Source organism: Hemiscyllium ocellatum, chromosome 9 (genome assembly GCF_020745735.1).
Source record: "Hemiscyllium ocellatum isolate sHemOce1 chromosome 9, sHemOce1.pat.X.cur, whole genome shotgun sequence".
NCBI classification, from domain to species: domain Eukaryota; kingdom Metazoa; phylum Chordata; class Chondrichthyes; order Orectolobiformes; family Hemiscylliidae; genus Hemiscyllium; species Hemiscyllium ocellatum.
In genome coordinates this window covers 70,827,331-70,845,528 of record NC_083409.1, presented here as the reverse complement: position 1 = coordinate 70,845,528, position 18,198 = coordinate 70,827,331, and the positions used below count along the sequence as shown (strand labels likewise).

The following is an 18,198-nucleotide window of genomic DNA, read 5'->3' as shown; positions in this document are numbered from 1 at the left end:
ACACTGCAGATTTTGCATGGGGAGAAAAGTTACGGATAATGCTAATCCCTGCTGCATTTCTCACAGCAATACTCTGAATCTGCCTATTTGATCTGATATTCTTTAGCTAAGTCACGTTGACAGTTAACTGGCCCTACTGTATATCTTTGCGAGCCATGGTCGAATCAATCAACATCCCCTTCCTGTGCTATCTGATTTCAGGTAGTTGTGATGTGTGCAAAATAAAAAGCTTTAACCTTATATATCTATTTATGAATGTTTAATTTTAGTGTTGCCTACAATTGTTGACTTGACCTATTTCCTACTAGCAGACGGTGCTGAATTTAAGACTTTACATACTATCTTTTCACTGAGAAAACATTTTATTTGTGATTTACTTTCCCTTGTGACTTTTGTGTTCTTTTTATGTCATTCAATAATTTATTTCTGGATTCATCAGAGAAACATAAAATAATAAAGCACAGAAAGAGGCTATCAGCGGTGATCATGCCGGCTCCTTACAGGAACAATTCAGGCAAAACCTGACATTTGTTTTTCTGCAATTATTATATCATTATCCAATTTCATTTGGAAAACCCTTACTGACCTTCATCACTCTTATGGGAAGTGCATTCAAGAACCTGACTGCACATTGTACAAAAATATTTCCCTGATATCATCTTTCGTTTTTCTGCAGTTCACTTAAATCATTGAGTCTAGTGCTGGATCTTTCTGCCAAGTGGAACAATTTTTCAACAGATATTCTGCTCAGAACTCTCATTATTATGAACATCTCTACCAAAACTCCTTTCAACCTTAAGGTCAGAAACCACATGACACCAGGCTATAATCCAACAGGTTTATTTGAAATTTCAAACGTTTAGAGCACTGCCCCTTCGTCAGGTAAAGCGAAGATAGGCACTCAGGCACAGAATTTATAATCAGAGAGAACACCTCTCCAAGATCATCGCTACATCGCCACTTCTTGCCTTCAAACGACTGCCAAACCCTAAACAGACTATCGTTCACAGCAAACTATCCAGCCTTCAGGACCATATCGATCATAACATCATACAACCCTGTCACAGCAATCTCTGCCAAACATGCCAGATCTTTTACGTGGATACTACCATCACATGTAGGAGCACCATCCACTATGTACATGGCAGATACTCATGTGACTCAGCCAAAGTTGTCTTCCTCATCTGCTGCAGGCAAGAATTCCCTGAGGCATGGTATATTGGCAAGACCATGCAGACACTACGACAGCAGATGAATAGACACCATGCAAGAATCACCCAGACAGGAATGTTCCCTCCCAGTTGGGGCACACGTCAGTGGTCAAGGCTATTCAGTCTCCAATCTTCAGGGAAGTGGCCTCCGAGGTGGCCTTCGAGATAACAACACAGAATCGCCAAACAGAAACTGATAGCCAAGTTCCATATCCATGAAAATGGCCTCAACCGTGATCTTGGGTTCATGTCAAGTGACATGTGACCTCACCATACTGTTCTGTATCTGTAAAATTTTCCTACTGTCCTGTTTTGATACCATCTCCTTGATAACCCATTATGATCTTTCTACCTTAATTATTTTGTATAGTTTTAGATAACTTGTTACTTTGGATAGACCCTCAGCAAGCAACTCTTATACCTATCACATTATTCCAGTCATTTGGTTTGTCTCCAGCACACCTTATTTTTAATATTTTGTCATTATCTCTCTGCCTTAATTAATTGAATTATAGGTCATCCCTTCACTTGCTATTCAGCTGTTAACACTTCGCTCACACTGTCTGACACTCTTGATCACCTGCAGAGATTTATTATTCAGCCTGTCAACACTCCACTCACACCATTTGTATGATCTTTTGATCTGTCTGATTGTAAATTCTGTGCCTGAGTGTCTGTCTTCACTCCACCTGATAAGTGACAGAGCTCCAAAAACTTGTGATTTCAAATAAATCTGTTGGATTACAACCTGGTGCTGTGTGACTTCTGACTTTGTTCACTCCAGTTCATCAGCGGTGCTTCCATGTCATGGCCTTTTAACCTTGACATCTTTAAGAAGAACAACCAACATCTCCAGTTTATCTGGATATAGGTTTTCTTGCTGAGCTGGAAGGTTCATTTTCAGACGTTTCGTCACCAGACTAGGTAACATCTTCAGTGAGCCTCCGGACAAAGCAGTGCTGGTGTTTCCTTCTTTCTATTTATAAGTTTTGGTTTCCTTGGGTGGGTGATGTCATTTCCTTTGGTGACGTCATTTCCTATGGTGATGTCATTTCCTGTTCTTTTCTCGGGGGTGGTAAATGGGGTCCAAGTCAATGTGTATGTTGATAGAGTTCCAGTTGAAATGCCATGCTTCTAGGAATTCTTGTGCGTGTCACTGTTTGGCTTGTCCAAGGATGGATGTGTTGTCCCAGTCGAAGTGGTGTCCTTCCTTATCAATATGTAAGGATACAAGTGAGAGAGGGCCATGTTGTTTTGTGACTAATTGATGTTCATGTATCCATGTGGCTAGTTTTCTGCCTGTTTGTTCAATGTAGTGCTTGTTACAGTTATAGAGTCATAGAGATGTACAGCACAGCAATTGCATCATTTAAAAGGCATTTGGATGGATATATGAATAGGAAGAGTTTGGAGGGATATGGGCCAGGTGCTGGCAGGTGGGACTAGATTGGGTTGGGATATCTGGTCAGCATGGATGGGTTCTTGCACAGTACTTTGTAAATGACATTAGTTTTGCTTGTTGTCTGTATAGGGTCTTTCAAGTTCATTAGCTACTATTTTAGTGTGTTGGTGGGTTTGTGGGCTACCATGATGCCAAGGGATCTGAGTAGTCTTGCAGTCCTTTCTGAAATGTCTTAGATGTAGGGGAGAGTGGCTAGGGTTTCTGGACGCAATTTGTCTGCTTGTTTGGGTTTGTTGCTGAGAAATCAGCGGACTGTGTTCATTGGGTACCCATTCTTTTTGAATACACTATAGAGGTGATTTTCCTCTGCTCTGCATAGTTCTTCTGTGTCATCCACATAATGGACCCAGAGTTTGGGTTGGATGGTTGGCAGAGCTGTTTGTTCGAGTCTCTGCATTACTTTCTCTGCTAAGAACCCTGATATCGGAGATCCCATAGATGTCCTGTTGGTTTGTCTGTAGGATTTGTTGCTGAAGGTGAAGTGTAAGAAAAGGCGTAGGTCCACTAGCTTGACGATATTGTCCTTGCTGATGAAGTTGGTGGTGTTTGGTGTATGTGTCTTTAGGTCTTCTAATAGTGTAGTCAGTGTTTCCTTGGCTTTGTTGATGATTGATATGAACACCGCTTTTACATCAAAGGAGACCATTATTTCATCCTCTTCTATCTTAATGTCTTTAATGGTCTTCAGGAATTCTTGGGTGGAGTGGATGGAGTGGTGTGTGTCTTCTACTAAGTGTTTCAGTCTTTGTTGTAGCTCCTTGGCCAATCTGTAAGTTGGTGTTCCAGGTAGCGAGACTTTGGGTCTGAGGGGGGCTCCTAGTTTGTGAATTGTGCGTAATTCGTAGAAACGTGGTGTGTTGGATCCGTCTGGTTTCATTTTTTGGAATTCGGTCTAATTTGTTTCTCCAGATTTCTTAAGTTTTTTTGAGTAGGGCTGTGATTCGGTTCTCGAGTTGTGGGGTTGGGTCTATTGCCACTTGTTGGTAAGTGTTGGTATCTGCAAGTAATGCGTTTGCTTTTTCAATGTAGTCTCTTTGATTTAGATGACTGTCAAACATCCTTTGTCTGCAGGTAGGATAACAATGTTTTTAGCATTTTTTAGTCTTTTTAGCGCTTTCCGTTCTTGTGGATTGAGTGGATTTAGCGCTTTCTTTTTCATGCTTTATGTTGGTGCGACCACCTTTCTGATAGTTTGCTGGGTTTCTTCAGTGAGTTGGTTGTTTTTCAGTGTTGTTTCTAATGTTGCTAAGAAATGTTTCTTATCCGCTTCCTGGAAGCTATAATTTAATCCTCTTCCTAAGACGGCTTTTTCAGTGTCTGTTAAGGGTCGGTCAGATAAATTTTTTATCCATGCTTTTGTGTTGTCAGTGTTGTTATTTTGTGTGAGTTTGTCTAGTTTTTTCTGCAGGTCTAGTGTTTTCATTTTCTGTGTTTGTCGCTGTCTGATATCTATGGCTTGTTGTACTGTATCTGTCTATTCATGGTCTGTTGTATGAGTGGATAAAGATTTTTGGTGCAAAGTTTCCCTATTTACGGAGTCTGTTGTGGGCATGATTAATCATTTCTGTAAGCATTTTGCAGGCCATTTTGCTTTGGCCAGTGGAGTGTTAAGGGGAGGCTTATATTTAAGATGTTTAGGTAATACCTGTTTTCTTAAGCATTCATGCAGGAAGTACAGCAGTTTGCGGGTAGCACTCTGTCGGATGGTATTCGTTTCCAATTTTCAGACCAGTTTTAGCGTATTGCGGCCCGAGGTATTAGCAAGCTTTGAGAAGATTTGTAGCTCAGGTTGAGGTTCTGGATGTAAGTTTGCTCGCTGAGCTGCAAGATTCATTTTCAAATGTTTCGTCACCATACTAGGTAATATATTCAGTGATCCTCCGGACGAAGATGGTCTTTTGAAGACCATCAAAGACACTAAGATAGAAGAGGATGAAATAATGGTCTCCTTTGATGTAACAGCAGTGTTCACATCAATCAACATCAACCTAACCAAGGAAACACTGGCTACACTACAAGAAGACCCAAAGACACACACACACCAAACACCAACTTCATCAGCAAGGACAGTATCATCAAGCTAATGGAATCTATGACTTACCACCCACTTCACCTTCAACAACAAAACCTACAGACAAACCAACAGAACACCCATGAGATCTCCGATGTCAGGATTCTTAGCAGAGACAGTAATGCAGAGACTCGAACAAACAACTCTGCCAACCATTCAGCCCAAACTCTGGGTCCACTACGTGGATGACACCTTTGTCATCATTAAACAAAACAAATTAGACGAAACCTTTAAGACCATCAATAATACCCTTACTGGCGTAAAGTTCACTAAAGAGGAGGAAAACAACAACAAACTGCCATTCCTAGATGTCACAGTAGAGCGAACAGCAAATGGGGAACTTCAAACCAGCGTCTACAGGAAAACAACACATATGGACCGAATATTGAACTACAAAAGCAATCATCCCAACACCCACAAACAAAGCTGCGTCAGAACATTATTTCAATGAGCAAACACACACTGCAGCACAGAGGAACTATGCAGAGCAGAGGAAGATCACCTATACAGTGTATTCAAACAGAATGCGTACCCAATGAACACAGTCCTCCGATTTCTCAGCAACAAACCCAATCAAGCAGACAAAATGCATCCAGAAACCCTAGCCACTCTCCCATCCATCAAAGACATCTCAGAAATGATTGCCAGACTACTCAGACCCCTTGGCATCATGGTAGCCCACAAACACACCAACACACTAAAAGAGCACCTCATGAACTTGAAAGACCCTATACAGACAACAAACAAAACTAATATCATTTTACAAAGTGCCGTGCAAGAACTGTAACAAACACTACATTAGACAAACAGGCAGAAAACTAGCCACATGAATACATGAACATAAATTGGCCACAAAACGACATGACCCTCTCTCACTAGTACCCTTACATACAGATAAGGAAGGACACCACTTCGACTTGGACAACACATCCATCCTAGGACAAGCCAGAGGCACACACAAGAATTCCTGGAAGCATGGCATTTCAACTGGAACTCTATCAACAAACGCATTGACTTGGATCCCATTTACTACCCCCTAAGAAAAAGAACAGGAAATGTCATCGCCATAGGAAATGATGTCACCACAGGAAATGACATCAGCAACTCAAGGAAACCCAAACATATAAATCAAAAGCAGGAAACATGAGCAATGCTTCATCTGAAGGCTCACTGAAGATGTTACCTAGTATGGTGACGAAACATCTGAAAATGAACCTTCCAGCTCAGTGAGTAAATCTGCATCCAGAACCTCAACCAGTTACAAATCTTGTCAAAACTTGCTATCTCCAGTTTATCTCTGATCCCTACAACCAGTCTTTAATATTTTTGCTGCATCCTTGAAAATGCCTTCATATTCTCATTAAATGTGATGTTCAGAGTTGTACACCAGATTTGAATATTCTGTGGCACAGATTGGGGATATGTTGAGAATCTTTGATCCAGTTGAAACTGTTCAGTGGCAGTATCATACTGCTGGTGGAATTAAGCAGACTTCTACCTCTCAGTGGAAGGAAATTACAGCCTTGAGATTGCTGACCAATGTGGTTGGCCATCATGTGTTTCAAGACAAGCACCATTTTATTTAGTAGTGGGCACTGCAAGAACTGCAAGTAATCCCCAGGAAAAAGACAACATGGATCTGGAAAAATGTTCATCAGGGATGTTGGGCATGGGGATGTTGTGGGGTAGGGCTGGAGCTACCAACATAAATTTTCTAAGCGTACCTCTTCCCCCATCTCTCCCCCTCCAGTACTGAAAGCATGCCCACAGGGCCCTGTAGATCAATCTATAATGAACATTCACCGATCTCCTCACTTTTGTAATGTAAGCCTCAAGTCCTAAAGCCTAGGATCCAATATATCTTGTTTATCAAGTTCTGAGCCAACTCTGCCAAATTTAATGTTATGTACATAATGCACTGCACTCCAGATCATTTTCCTACTGTACCTGTTTAGAATTGCATGTTGTCACTAACAAGAGGAAGAGGCAAATTAAATTACTTTTATTGTTCCCCCATCCTGTCTATTGCATTTCCAATTTTCTTTCATTATCTTCTTTTCCATTTAAATAACAGGTGGTGGTGTGTTTTGCCCAGTAACCTAATCTAGTCCCAGTTGCCAGCACTTGGCTCATATCCCTCTAAACCCTTCCAATTTATATAGCCATCACAATGCATTCTAAATGTTGCAATTATATCAGCCTCCACAACTTCCTCTGGCAGCTCATTCCACATGTGCACCACCCTCTGTATGAAAAAGCTGCCGCCTAGGTCCCAAATAAATCTTTCTCCTATACCGTAAACCTATGCCCTCAAGTCCTGGACTCCCGCAACCCAGGGGAAACACCTTGTCTATTTACCCTATCCATGCCCCTCATGATCTCATAAATCTCTATAAGGTCACCCCTCAGCCTCGACACTCCAGGGAAAAAAGCCCCAGGCTATTCAGCCTCTCCCTGCAGCTCAAACCACCCAACCCTGGCAACATACTTGCAGATTTTTTCTGAACCCTGTCAAATTTCACATTATCCTTCCGATAGGAGGGAGACCGGAATTGCAAACAGTATTCCAAAAGTGGCCTAACCAATATCCTGTGGCACTGCAACTTGACCTCCCAACTGCTATACTCAGTGCTCTGACCAATAAAGAAAAGCGTCCCAAATTCCTTCACTATCCTTTCTCCCAACGACTCCACTTTCAAGGAACTATAAACATGTACTCCAAGGTCTCTTTGGTCAGCAACACTCCCAGGACCTTACCATTAAGTGTATAAGTCCTGTTCTGATTTGCCTTCCCAAAATGCATTACATAAGATATAGGAGTGGAAGCAGGGTCATTCGGCCCATCAAGTCCACTCCGCCATTCAATCATGGCTGATGGGCATTTCAACTCCACCTACCAGCATTCTCTCCGTAGCCCTTAATTCCTTGTGACATCAAGAATTTATCAATCTCTGCCTTGAAGACAGCGCCCCAGCCTCCACTGCACTCTACGGCAATGAATTCCACAGACCCACCACTCTCTGGCTGAAGAAGTGTCTCCGCATTTCTGTTCTGAATTGACCCCCTCTAATTCTAAGGCTGTGTCCAAGGGTCCGAGTCTCCTTGCCTAATGGAAACAATTTCCTAGCATCCACCCTTTCCAAGCCAATGTATTATCTTGTAAGTTTCTATTAAATCTCCCCTTAATCTTCTAAACTCCAATGAATACAATCCCAGAATCCTCAGCCGTTCCTCATATGTTAGACCAACCATTCCAGGGATCATCTGTGTGAATCTCCGCTGGACACGCTCCAGTGCCAATATGTCCTTCCTGAGGTGTGGGGACCAAAACTGGACACAGTACTCCAAATGGGGCCTAACCAGAGCTTTATAAAGTCTCAGTAGCACAACGGTGCTTTTATATTCCAACCCTCTTGAGATAAATGACAACATTGCATTCACTTTCTTAATCACGGACTCAACCTGCATTTTTGCCTTTAGAGAATCGTCGACTAGCACTTCCAGATCCCTTTGTACTTCGGCTTTACAAATTTTCTCACCGTTTAGAAAGTAGTCAATGCTTTTATTCATTTTTCCAAAGTGCAAGACCTCGCATTTGCTCACGTTGAATTCCATCAGCCATTTCCTGGACCACCCTCCCAAACTATCTAGATCCTTCTGCAGCCCCCCCACTTCCTTAGTACTACTTGCCTGTCCACCTAACTTCGTATCATCGGCAGACTTCGCTAGAATGCCACCAGTCCCTTCATCCAGATCATTAATATATAACGTGAACAGCTGTGGCCCCAACACTGAACCCTGTGGGACACCGCTTGTCACCGGCTGCCATTCGGAAAAAGAACCTTTTATCCCAACTCTCTGCCTTCTGTCAGACAGCCAATCCTCAATCCTTACTAGTAGCTCACCTGGAACACCATGGGCCCTCACCTTGCTCAGCAGCCTCCCTTGTGGCACCTTATCAAAGGCCTTTTGGATTATCTCAATTAAACTCCATCAGCCACTCCTCGGCCCATTTTATCAAGATCCCATTGTAGTCTGAGGTACTCTCCTTTGCTGTTCACTACACCTCCAATTGGTGTAGAACTTACTAACTTTATATAAATGACAAAAAGCAGTGGACCCAGCACCGATTCTTGTGGCACACCACTAGTCACATGCTTCCAGTTTGAAAAGCAATCCTCCACCACCATCCTCTGTCTTCTACCTTTGAGCCAGTTCTGTATCCAAATGGCTAGCTTTCCCTGTATTCTATAAGATCTAACCTTGCTAACCAGTCTACCATGGGGAACCTTGTTGAATGCCTTACTGAAGTCCATATAGATCATGTCCACCACTCCGCCCTCATCAATCCTCTTCATTACTTCTTCAAAAAGTTCAATCAAGTTCATGAGACATGATTTCCCAAGCACAAAACCATGTTGACTGTCCCTAATCAGTCATTGCCTTTCCAAATAACATATAAATCCTGCCCCTCAGGAATCCCTCCAACAACTTGTGCACCACCGATGTCAGGCTCACCAGTCTATAGCTGCTGGCTTTTTGTTACCACCTTTCTTAAATAGTGGTACCATGGTAGCCAACCTCCAGTCTTCCGCACCTCACCTGTGACTATTGATGGTCCAAATATCTTAGCAAGGGGCCCAGCAATCACTTCCCTAGATTGCATTAGAGTTTTAGAGTACTCCTGATCAGATCCTGATTTTCTTTTCACCTTTGTGCATTTTAAGACACCCAGCACCACCTCCTCTGTACTATAGACGTTTTTCAGGATGTCACCATCTATTTCCTCACATTCTGTATCTTCCAAGTCTTTCTCAATAGTAAACACTGATGCAAAATATTCGTTTAGTATCTCCCCCATCTCTCCAATTCCACACATAGGCTGTCTTGCTGACCTTTGAGGGGCCCTATTCTCTTGGAGAATGTGAAGAATGCAGATGCTGGAGATCAGAGTCAAAAAGTGTGGTGCTGGAAAAGCACAGCTGCTCAGGCAGCATCCGAGGAACAGGAGAGAAGACCACTGGGCGACACGGTGGCTCAGTGAGGCGGCACGGTGGTTCAGCGGTTAACACTACTGCCTCACAGTGCCAGGGTCCCGGGTTTGATTCCTTCATCAGGCAACTGTCTGTGTGTAGTTTGCACATTCTCCCCGTGTCTGCTTGGGTTTCCTCCGGGTGCTCCGGTTTCCTCACACAATCCAAAGCCACACAATCCAGGTCAGGTGAATTGGCCATGCCAAATTAGCCCATAGTGTTAAGTGCATTAGTCAGGGGTAAATATAGGGTAGGAGAATGGATCTGGGTGGGTTACTCATCAGAGGGTCAGTGTGGACTTGTTAGGCCAAAGGGCCTGTTTTCTTACTGAAGGGAATTATTTCTAATCTAATCATAATTTTTTTTATTCTTCATGCCAATATAGATATTTTAAATTTTTTCTACATCATAATTCATTTGTCACTTAAATTCCTTCCCTTCATTTAAATTCTCAGCAGTTTAGCATCAATCCCTGTGGCACACCACTTGTCACATCTTGTCAACTTGGAAAGATCTACTTACACCTGCTTACTGCTTCCTGTTAGCCAGCCAATCTGCAATCCATATCAATATGCTACCTGCTACATTATTGGCCTTTATTTTCCAGTATTACCTTTGATGTGGTAACTTATAAAATCTCTTCTGGAAATCAAAGTACACACATTTTCTGGCTCTATTTCATCCACCAAGTCTCTTGTGCTCCTGCCAGCTGGGTCCTTGCCTGCCTCCCTCGCAGTCATAATCTCCATTCCCTGAAGACTGACCAAATCTGACGATCCAACCCCAAGAGATCCGACTGTCTTCTAGTTCAAAAGGTAGCTTTCCCCTTCACTGCTGCATCGCCATGTCTGTAGTTCAGCCTCTGGCCCATAAACTCTGCCCCAAACCTACTCAAATGTGTATCACAAATGTGTTTACTCTGGATCAAACTGATATCCAGGAAATCTTGCATGCTGCAACTGTGGAATATCTTGCTATCCTTGATGTTTTTTAAGAAACTACTGATTGTTGTATTCAACTTTATATTTCATTATGCTTTTTTATACATTTTATTAGCCTTACCACCGACTGATATGCAATTTTAAATGTTAGGAATAGAATAAACCTTAATCATTAATCAAATACTTACTAATTAACCAGCTCCTTTTCCTGTATCAGAGTAAGTATCAATTTCTGGAGACTGGAAAAGTTTAGACAAAGGCAATGGCATCAAAATGTCCTTTTCCCTTTCTCCACTTAATTTCCTGAATCAGTTAACTCTAGCAGTCTGATAGATGTGGCACGTAAGTGCTGAGTCACACTAATTTGGTTAATTTATATGCTCCTAACATAAAATAGCAACCTGATACAGTTAACTCGTGTTTAATTTGATTCTTAATGAAGTCACTCTCCTTGAAAGGCAAAAAAAACTGCTTAAGGTTGGCCATTACATAATTTAAGCCATAGTTTTGAGTTTAGTGCCAATTATAAACTAGATTAAATTTGTACAAAATAAAAATTTAGACATTCTTACCCCAAAACAGCACATACTAATATTGTAGATATCTATCTATCCCCTAGGTTACACATACTGCACTGTGTAATTTCAACTATATTTTTCAGTTTAGTGCCAATTACAAACTAAATTAAATTTGTACGAAATAAAAATTTAGACATTCTCACCCAAAAGCAGCTCACCCAAATTTTATAAATATCTACGCCTATTATTCACATCACTATAAACTTGGCATTTGGGTGGAATACTGGCAAATACAAGTGGATTCTTCCTTCCTGATGCCCCAGGACAATATTTTTAGATAGTAGAAATGTGTGCCACTATATAACAGACTTGGAGAATTCAGAATTTTCAGATATATGAGGGACAGCAGGGGTAAGGGAAAGTTAAGGTAAAGTACTATAAGTAATCCAGGTAAGAATAAAGTTAATGTAAGGGAAGTATAGTTAAGATGTGCTAGTGCAACTGATTCAACTTGAAGACATGGCCTGTGAAATGTAGAAATCATGGAGCCTACAAGTGTCATAAATGACCTTGTGTGCAGAAAGTGATGCCAGTTCAGAAACTTGAAATCCGAGTTTCAGAGCACAGGCATCCAAAAAAGTCTCTATAGTGCATTCATGAGGTTGAGAGTTATTTGATAACACATTCTGAGAGATGGTCACACTGCAGTTCATGGGTCTGGAGGCAGAAAAGGAAATGAGAAATCACCAGACAGGCCAAGAGAACCTGCAAAGTAGTGCAGAAGTCTTCTGGGGTACCACTCAAAAATCAATTTTCCATTTTGGAAGTTAATGAGGGGACTGACTCCTCAAGGTACTGTAGTCAGAATCATATTTGTGGTACCAAGAACAGTACAGCTGTTTAGGAGTGAAGGAAGAAGAAAAGAAGATCAACAGGGGTTGGGAATTTATTAGGTAGGGCAGCAGATAGGCCTTTCTGTGGATTTTGATGTGATTTCAGATTGCTATTTTGTCTCACTGGTGCCATGATCAAGGACATCACAGAGCAGCTGCAGAACCCTCTTCTGAGAGAGTGTGAACAGATCGAGATCATGGCCCATGTTGTTACTAACCTACTTCGGCAGGAAGGAAGGTGTGGTCCTGCAATCAGAATTTAGATAGAAAATTAGCAAGCAGGACTTTTGGATTACTGCCAGCCTCATATGCAAATGAGTCCAGAAATTAGGCAGATGAATGTGGGGCCCTGAAAGATGGTGCACAGGGAGGTCTTTAAATTTCTGTGACACTGGAAATTGCTGTAGGGAAGATAGGACTTGTACAAGCCAGATGGATTGCCCCTGATCAAAACTGGGACTGAGTTCCTTATGAGTCGTTTAGCTAATGCTATTGGAAGGGCTTTAAACTACTTAGCTAGATAGAACCAGGTAGAGAATAGTAAGTTAAACCGTGAAGTCAGAGTAAGAGAGAAAACAATGAAATTGAAGTCAGTGAATGCACAGAATATAGTAAACTATACTGGGGAGTTAAAGGCACACGCTGCCTTGTAGAAATATGATGTTTTAGTGATAACTGAGGCCAGGCGTAAGGAAGGGCAGAGCTGAATGTTAAATATTCCTGGTTAAAAGGTGTTACAAAGATAGAAAAGGAAGGAAAGGAGGAGGGGTAGCAGTATTAATTCTGCTGCTATATCTTATCATCTTATGGTTTCAGGTTATCCCACCCATCTCTATTCTTACCACATTTTAAATCAATTCTTGCCAATTGACCTTTCTTATTCTGGTTTGACTATTGTCTTTGTCCTCTAATATCACACACCTTTGTGTATAATGACACTATGCAGGACAGCATTTTACGGTTGGAGAGAGGCTTTCCCAGAGGGCGCTGGAATGGAATTTATTTGGCTAGAGCTGTGCAAGAAAAAGAGTAAAATTAGTCTATTCAGTGTAGTCTGTAGATCACCAATGATTGAAGCTGAACAGGAAGAGATCTGCGGGAAAATTACAGACAAATAGTATCATCGTACAATGTTTTAATAACCTAAATATAGACTATGTTAATGCCAGGGAAAATAAGACAAATGTTCCTCGATTGTGTACAGGAAAATTTCCTACAACAGTATGTGCCCGATTCAACAAGAAAAGTTGCACAGTTGGACCTGATTCTTGGAACTGAGATGGGCGAAGTAGCTCAAGTGTTGGTGGGAGAGCATTGAGGGCATAGTGCTCATTATACACAAAGGTGTTTGATAATAGAGGACAAAGAAAATAGTCAAACCAGAATAAGAAAGGTCAATTGGCAGAGAACTGATTTAAAATGTGGCAAGAAATGGAGATGAGTGGGATAACCTGAAACCATAAGATGATAAGATATAGCAGCAGAATTAAGACATTTGCCACCCCCTGCCCCAACTTGAGCATGGCTGATATGTTTCTCATCCCCCATTCTCCTGTTTTCTCCTGTAAGCTTTGATCCTCTTACTAATAAAGAATCTGTCTTAAATACACTCAATAACTTGGCCTCCATAGCCTGTGGAATTTGCCAGCACAAAAAGTCAAGGCCAAAACATTGTCTGATTTCAAGAAGAAGTTGGATATTGCAGTTGGGGTTAAAGGGATCAAAGGACATAAGGAAAAGGTGAAAACAGGTTCTTGAGATTAATGATCGGCCATAATCATAATGAATAGTGTGCAGACTCGAAGGGCTGAATGACCTACTTCAGCTCTTATTTTCTATTTCTTTGTGTTTTAAATACAATTCAAAACCAAGCGGAATACGGAGAGGGGAGAAAGCATATTAGAGAAGCAATGAGGAAAGACTGCAATCAACTTAAAGGGGAATTCCAAAATTTTCTATAGGCATTTATATAGTAAAATAATAGTAATAAGAAAATTAGCTTTTCAAAAAGCAGATTAACAAATGGAAGCAGTGAGCATGGCTGAGGTAGTAAACACTTTTCATCTGTCTTTAACAAGGAGGTAGATAATACACAGACTGTGGCTTATACTGCAGTTGATGCTGTGGCATAGCCAGTAGCCTCTGTTGTTCTGTGTTTCCTGACACAAGTTTACCAATTTCACACCAGGGCTAATGAACTGGCTATATGTTCTCTTTATTTGAAGGTATATTGCAGAATTGTACAGCAGGCAGATTCAGCAACTATTGTTACAGGGGCAAAAACAATTACATTCCATCACATTAAATGCCTCAAGTTCAACTGTGCAATGTCTACAAGCCATATAGAACAAAAAAAAAGCAGTTATAGGCCTTTTGGCCCATCGAGCCTGTTCTGCTAGTAAATATGGCAATAATTAATCCTCTAACTCAATGCCATACTGAAATTCATTCCCCATCTCCTTTTATGCCTTTAGTCTGTAGAAATCTGTTTCTTTCATAAATATATTCAGTGACTTGCCCTCTATCACCTTATGTGGTAAAGACTTCCACAAGGTCATCATCCTCTGAGGGAAGAAATTTCTCCTTGTCTCAGTCCTGAATGGTCTGCTCTGTATCCTGAGACTGTGATCCCTTGCTCTGGACTCCCAAACCATGGGTAGCATCATCCCTGCATCCAGTCTTTCCAGCCCAGTCAAACTTTTATAAGTTTCAATGAGATTCCCCTCTTATCTCTACTCCAGTAAATACAGACCTGGTAAATCCAATCTCTCCCCAAAAGACATTTCTGTCATCCAGGGATCAGCCTGATGAACTTTCACTGAACTCCCTCTATGGCAAGTATATCTTAGGTAAAGAGACCAAAACTGCACACAGTACTCCTGGTATGGTCTTACCTAGATCCTGTAAAGCTTCAGCAAAAATCCTTTCTCTTGTTCTCAAATCCCCTTCCAGTTAAAGTCAACACACCATTTGCTTTCCTAACTGTTTGCTTTCTTTCAGGGACTTGAATACAAAGACATTTTTATGCCCCCTTGTGCACACAGCACTCTGGCTCAGTGGTTAGCACTGCTGCCTCACAGCACCAGGGACCTGGGTTCGATTCCATTCGATTCGACTCCATTCCATTCTCCCTGTGGGTTTTTTTCTGGGTGCTCCGGTTTCCTCCCACAATCCAAAGATGTGCCGGTCAGGTGAATTGGCCATGTTAAATTGCCCATACTGTTAGGTGCATTAGTCAGGGGTAAAATATACAGGGTAAGGGAATGGGTCGGTATGGACTTGTTGGGCCGAGGGGCCTGTTTCCATACTGTAAGGAATCTAATTTACATCAATCTATCACTGTTTAAGTAATACTCGACTATTCTCACCGTTGTCAGCAAATTTGGAAATATTACATTTGATTCCCTCAAAACATCTTTGATATATGTTATGAGTAACATCATAGATTCCTGTGATGACCTACTAGTCTTTGCCTTCCAGTCTGAAAAACATCCATATATTCCCACACCATTTCCTGTCTGCTAACCAATTTTCAATTCATGCCTGCAATTACCACCACCTTCATTGATTTTCCATTATCCATTTTAATCTGAACACTGCTACTTTTAAAAATCTTGGCTGTGAGGTCATACAATATTAAAGAGAAAAGTAATTTACAATGCAATTTCCAGTTGTTGAACTTTCTGTAGAAGGCATGTTGAAAAGGGAATATTTTTAACAAGGTATGTTTTTACACAGACAATAAATGTATCTTAAGAAAATATTTTAGATTATAATTGTTTAGGTTTTAATCAACTTATTTTTATTTAATTATTTGCAGAGAGTAATTTTTAATATTGTCAACTTCAGCAAAACGAAGAGCCTCTACAGAGATGGAATGACACCAGTTGTGAAATCTACAAGCAGACCAAAATGGTAAAATAACTGAAAGCTTGATATAAATTTTTGTGGAATGAATAACTGGTGGATTTCCTTTTGATACTGGATAAATTTAAACATGAATCTGCAATTGTTACAGCAAAAGTATATTATAATTAAAAACATCAAAAATGTAGAGCTGTGGCATTGCTACAAAATGGTTGGGAGTAAAAACTGGTTTGTATTACACTCAAATTTGCAGTATAAAATTAGTACAAGCATAATATTCAGCAGTGTGATGTCCAGCACAGAATTTGCATTGATGTTGGCCAACCGCTGAATTTGTAAGTACATTTAAATTAATCTGTTTGGATATATTATGACACACCTCTGGATACAGGGGTGGAACTTGAACCCAGATCTCTTAGCCCATATGTGAACATTACCACTCTACCACAAGAACCCTTAAACAGTGGCACTTAACATAGACTTTGATGCACGACTCCGAGATTGCAAATCTCATGCACTGAGCGAACAAAATATTGAGATTAAGTACTGGTCTTCTTCTCGAAAGAATCTTGCCTCTGCAGCAATCAAGAAAAGGGAGGGCTTCTCAAATGTTCCTGTGGAACCATGAACAAGTATGGTTCCCTGACTGCAATTATTGTGCTTTGTTGACTCCAATTCTTACCCATCCCTGATTCTAGTTATTACACATTCCTAATTCCAATTGACTGTGACTCTTGTGGTGCACTAGTAATGTCTCTAACTCTGAGCCAGGACACCCTGGTGTGAGTCTAACCTGTTCAGAGGCCTGTATTAACATCTCCAAACAGGTTGATTAGAAAATATCTAAAAGCATAACGCAGATGATGAAATTTAAATTTAAAAAAAGTGCAACAGAAACACAGCAGGTCTGCCAGCAACTGTGGAGAGAGAAATAGAGTTATACCTAACTTATTGTGCAGTGGTAGTGTCCCTATGTTTGAGCCAGGAGCCAAGACCCATCTGCTTCAGAGGTGTGTAATAATATCTCTAAACAGGTTGATTAGAAACTAACAACTTCAATTGACTTCCTTGCTCTATCACTGTCCTCCCATCAGAATATATTGGAGTGCCATAGCAAATGAGGCAACTGTTGCTGACTTGTTTTTTTTCCCCTAAAATCATCCCTCCTGATTTTGTGACAAGCCTCAACTTTCTGACTTCACACAGACAGTTGCCCAAGGATGGAATCGTTCCCAGGTACAGCAGTGTTAATCACCTTGCCAACCGTGCTGCCCTTATCCGAAACAACCAACAGGTGTATATGCATAACATCCCCTTTTCAAAACTGTTGTTTCCAGAACCAGGCACTACTTTGAAAATCAGGAATTTATGCTACTCTGCTGCTATATTCAAAAGTGACGGGCTAGTACTATGCAGCTTGTAGCCTGCCCAGATTATTGGCCTCAGTCCCAAACTGTTTCTCACTTTGCTACTGCTGACTTCCATGGACAGAGAGTGAGGGTGGTTACTATCCACGGAGCTTGCCCTGAGAAGTTGGGAAATGCTGCCAATCATGGAAGCCCAGAGGAGTTGCTTGTGGGCTACAGCCACCAAGTAACTGCTCTGACTTTCAAGACAGGAATTGCACATCTAGTTTCTCGCCAGTACCAGGGGAATAGCAACCTACACTAAAAATGAGGTGAGGTTAAGTAATAGTAAGATATTAATGCATTCAATTAGACTTCTCATTGTTCACCAGCATGTTTATCACCTAGCTGTTCAACCCTTAAGACATTAAGGGTTGACTAGTAACAGGTTATATCGATATGATAGATATTGTTACAGAGACATTGAGGCAGACCAGATGTTAAGTCTTACTTCTCTGAGATCCTAAGCTGTTTGACCCTCAAGTCCATATGTCAACCATCATAGAGAGTGGCATAGTGTTTATGCCATTCCTCAGTTTTAACACTTTCAGACCTATATTCAAAATCTCCACATTTTTACTCTCTCTTAATATTATTAATATTATACGCACATTATTACACAATATAATTGCACTTGCTGTTAGCCATCTCCCTGAATCTTGGACTTTAGAAATTCAGGTAATCTGCATGTTTTACTATTCTCTCAGAATGCATTTTCTTCAGTCTTCGAAGGCTTGTAATTTACTGGGTTAAAGATGGTTGACTGATTCTCTTCCTGACATCTGAGCACTATCAG

The 18,198-nt window shown here is 41.0% G+C and overlaps 1 protein-coding gene across 1 annotated transcript in view; it reads left to right on the top strand.

Annotated features, from left to right (window-relative positions):
• Positions 1-18,198, top strand: part of agbl4 (AGBL carboxypeptidase 4) — a 766,018-nt gene that overhangs the window by 212,015 nt on the left and 535,805 nt on the right. Inside the window, exon 4 of the mRNA XM_060829584.1 lies at positions 15,950-16,044. Within this exon, the coding sequence (XP_060685567.1) occupies positions 15,950-16,044 (95 nt within the window). The remainder of the gene's footprint in view (positions 1-15,949; positions 16,045-18,198) is intronic.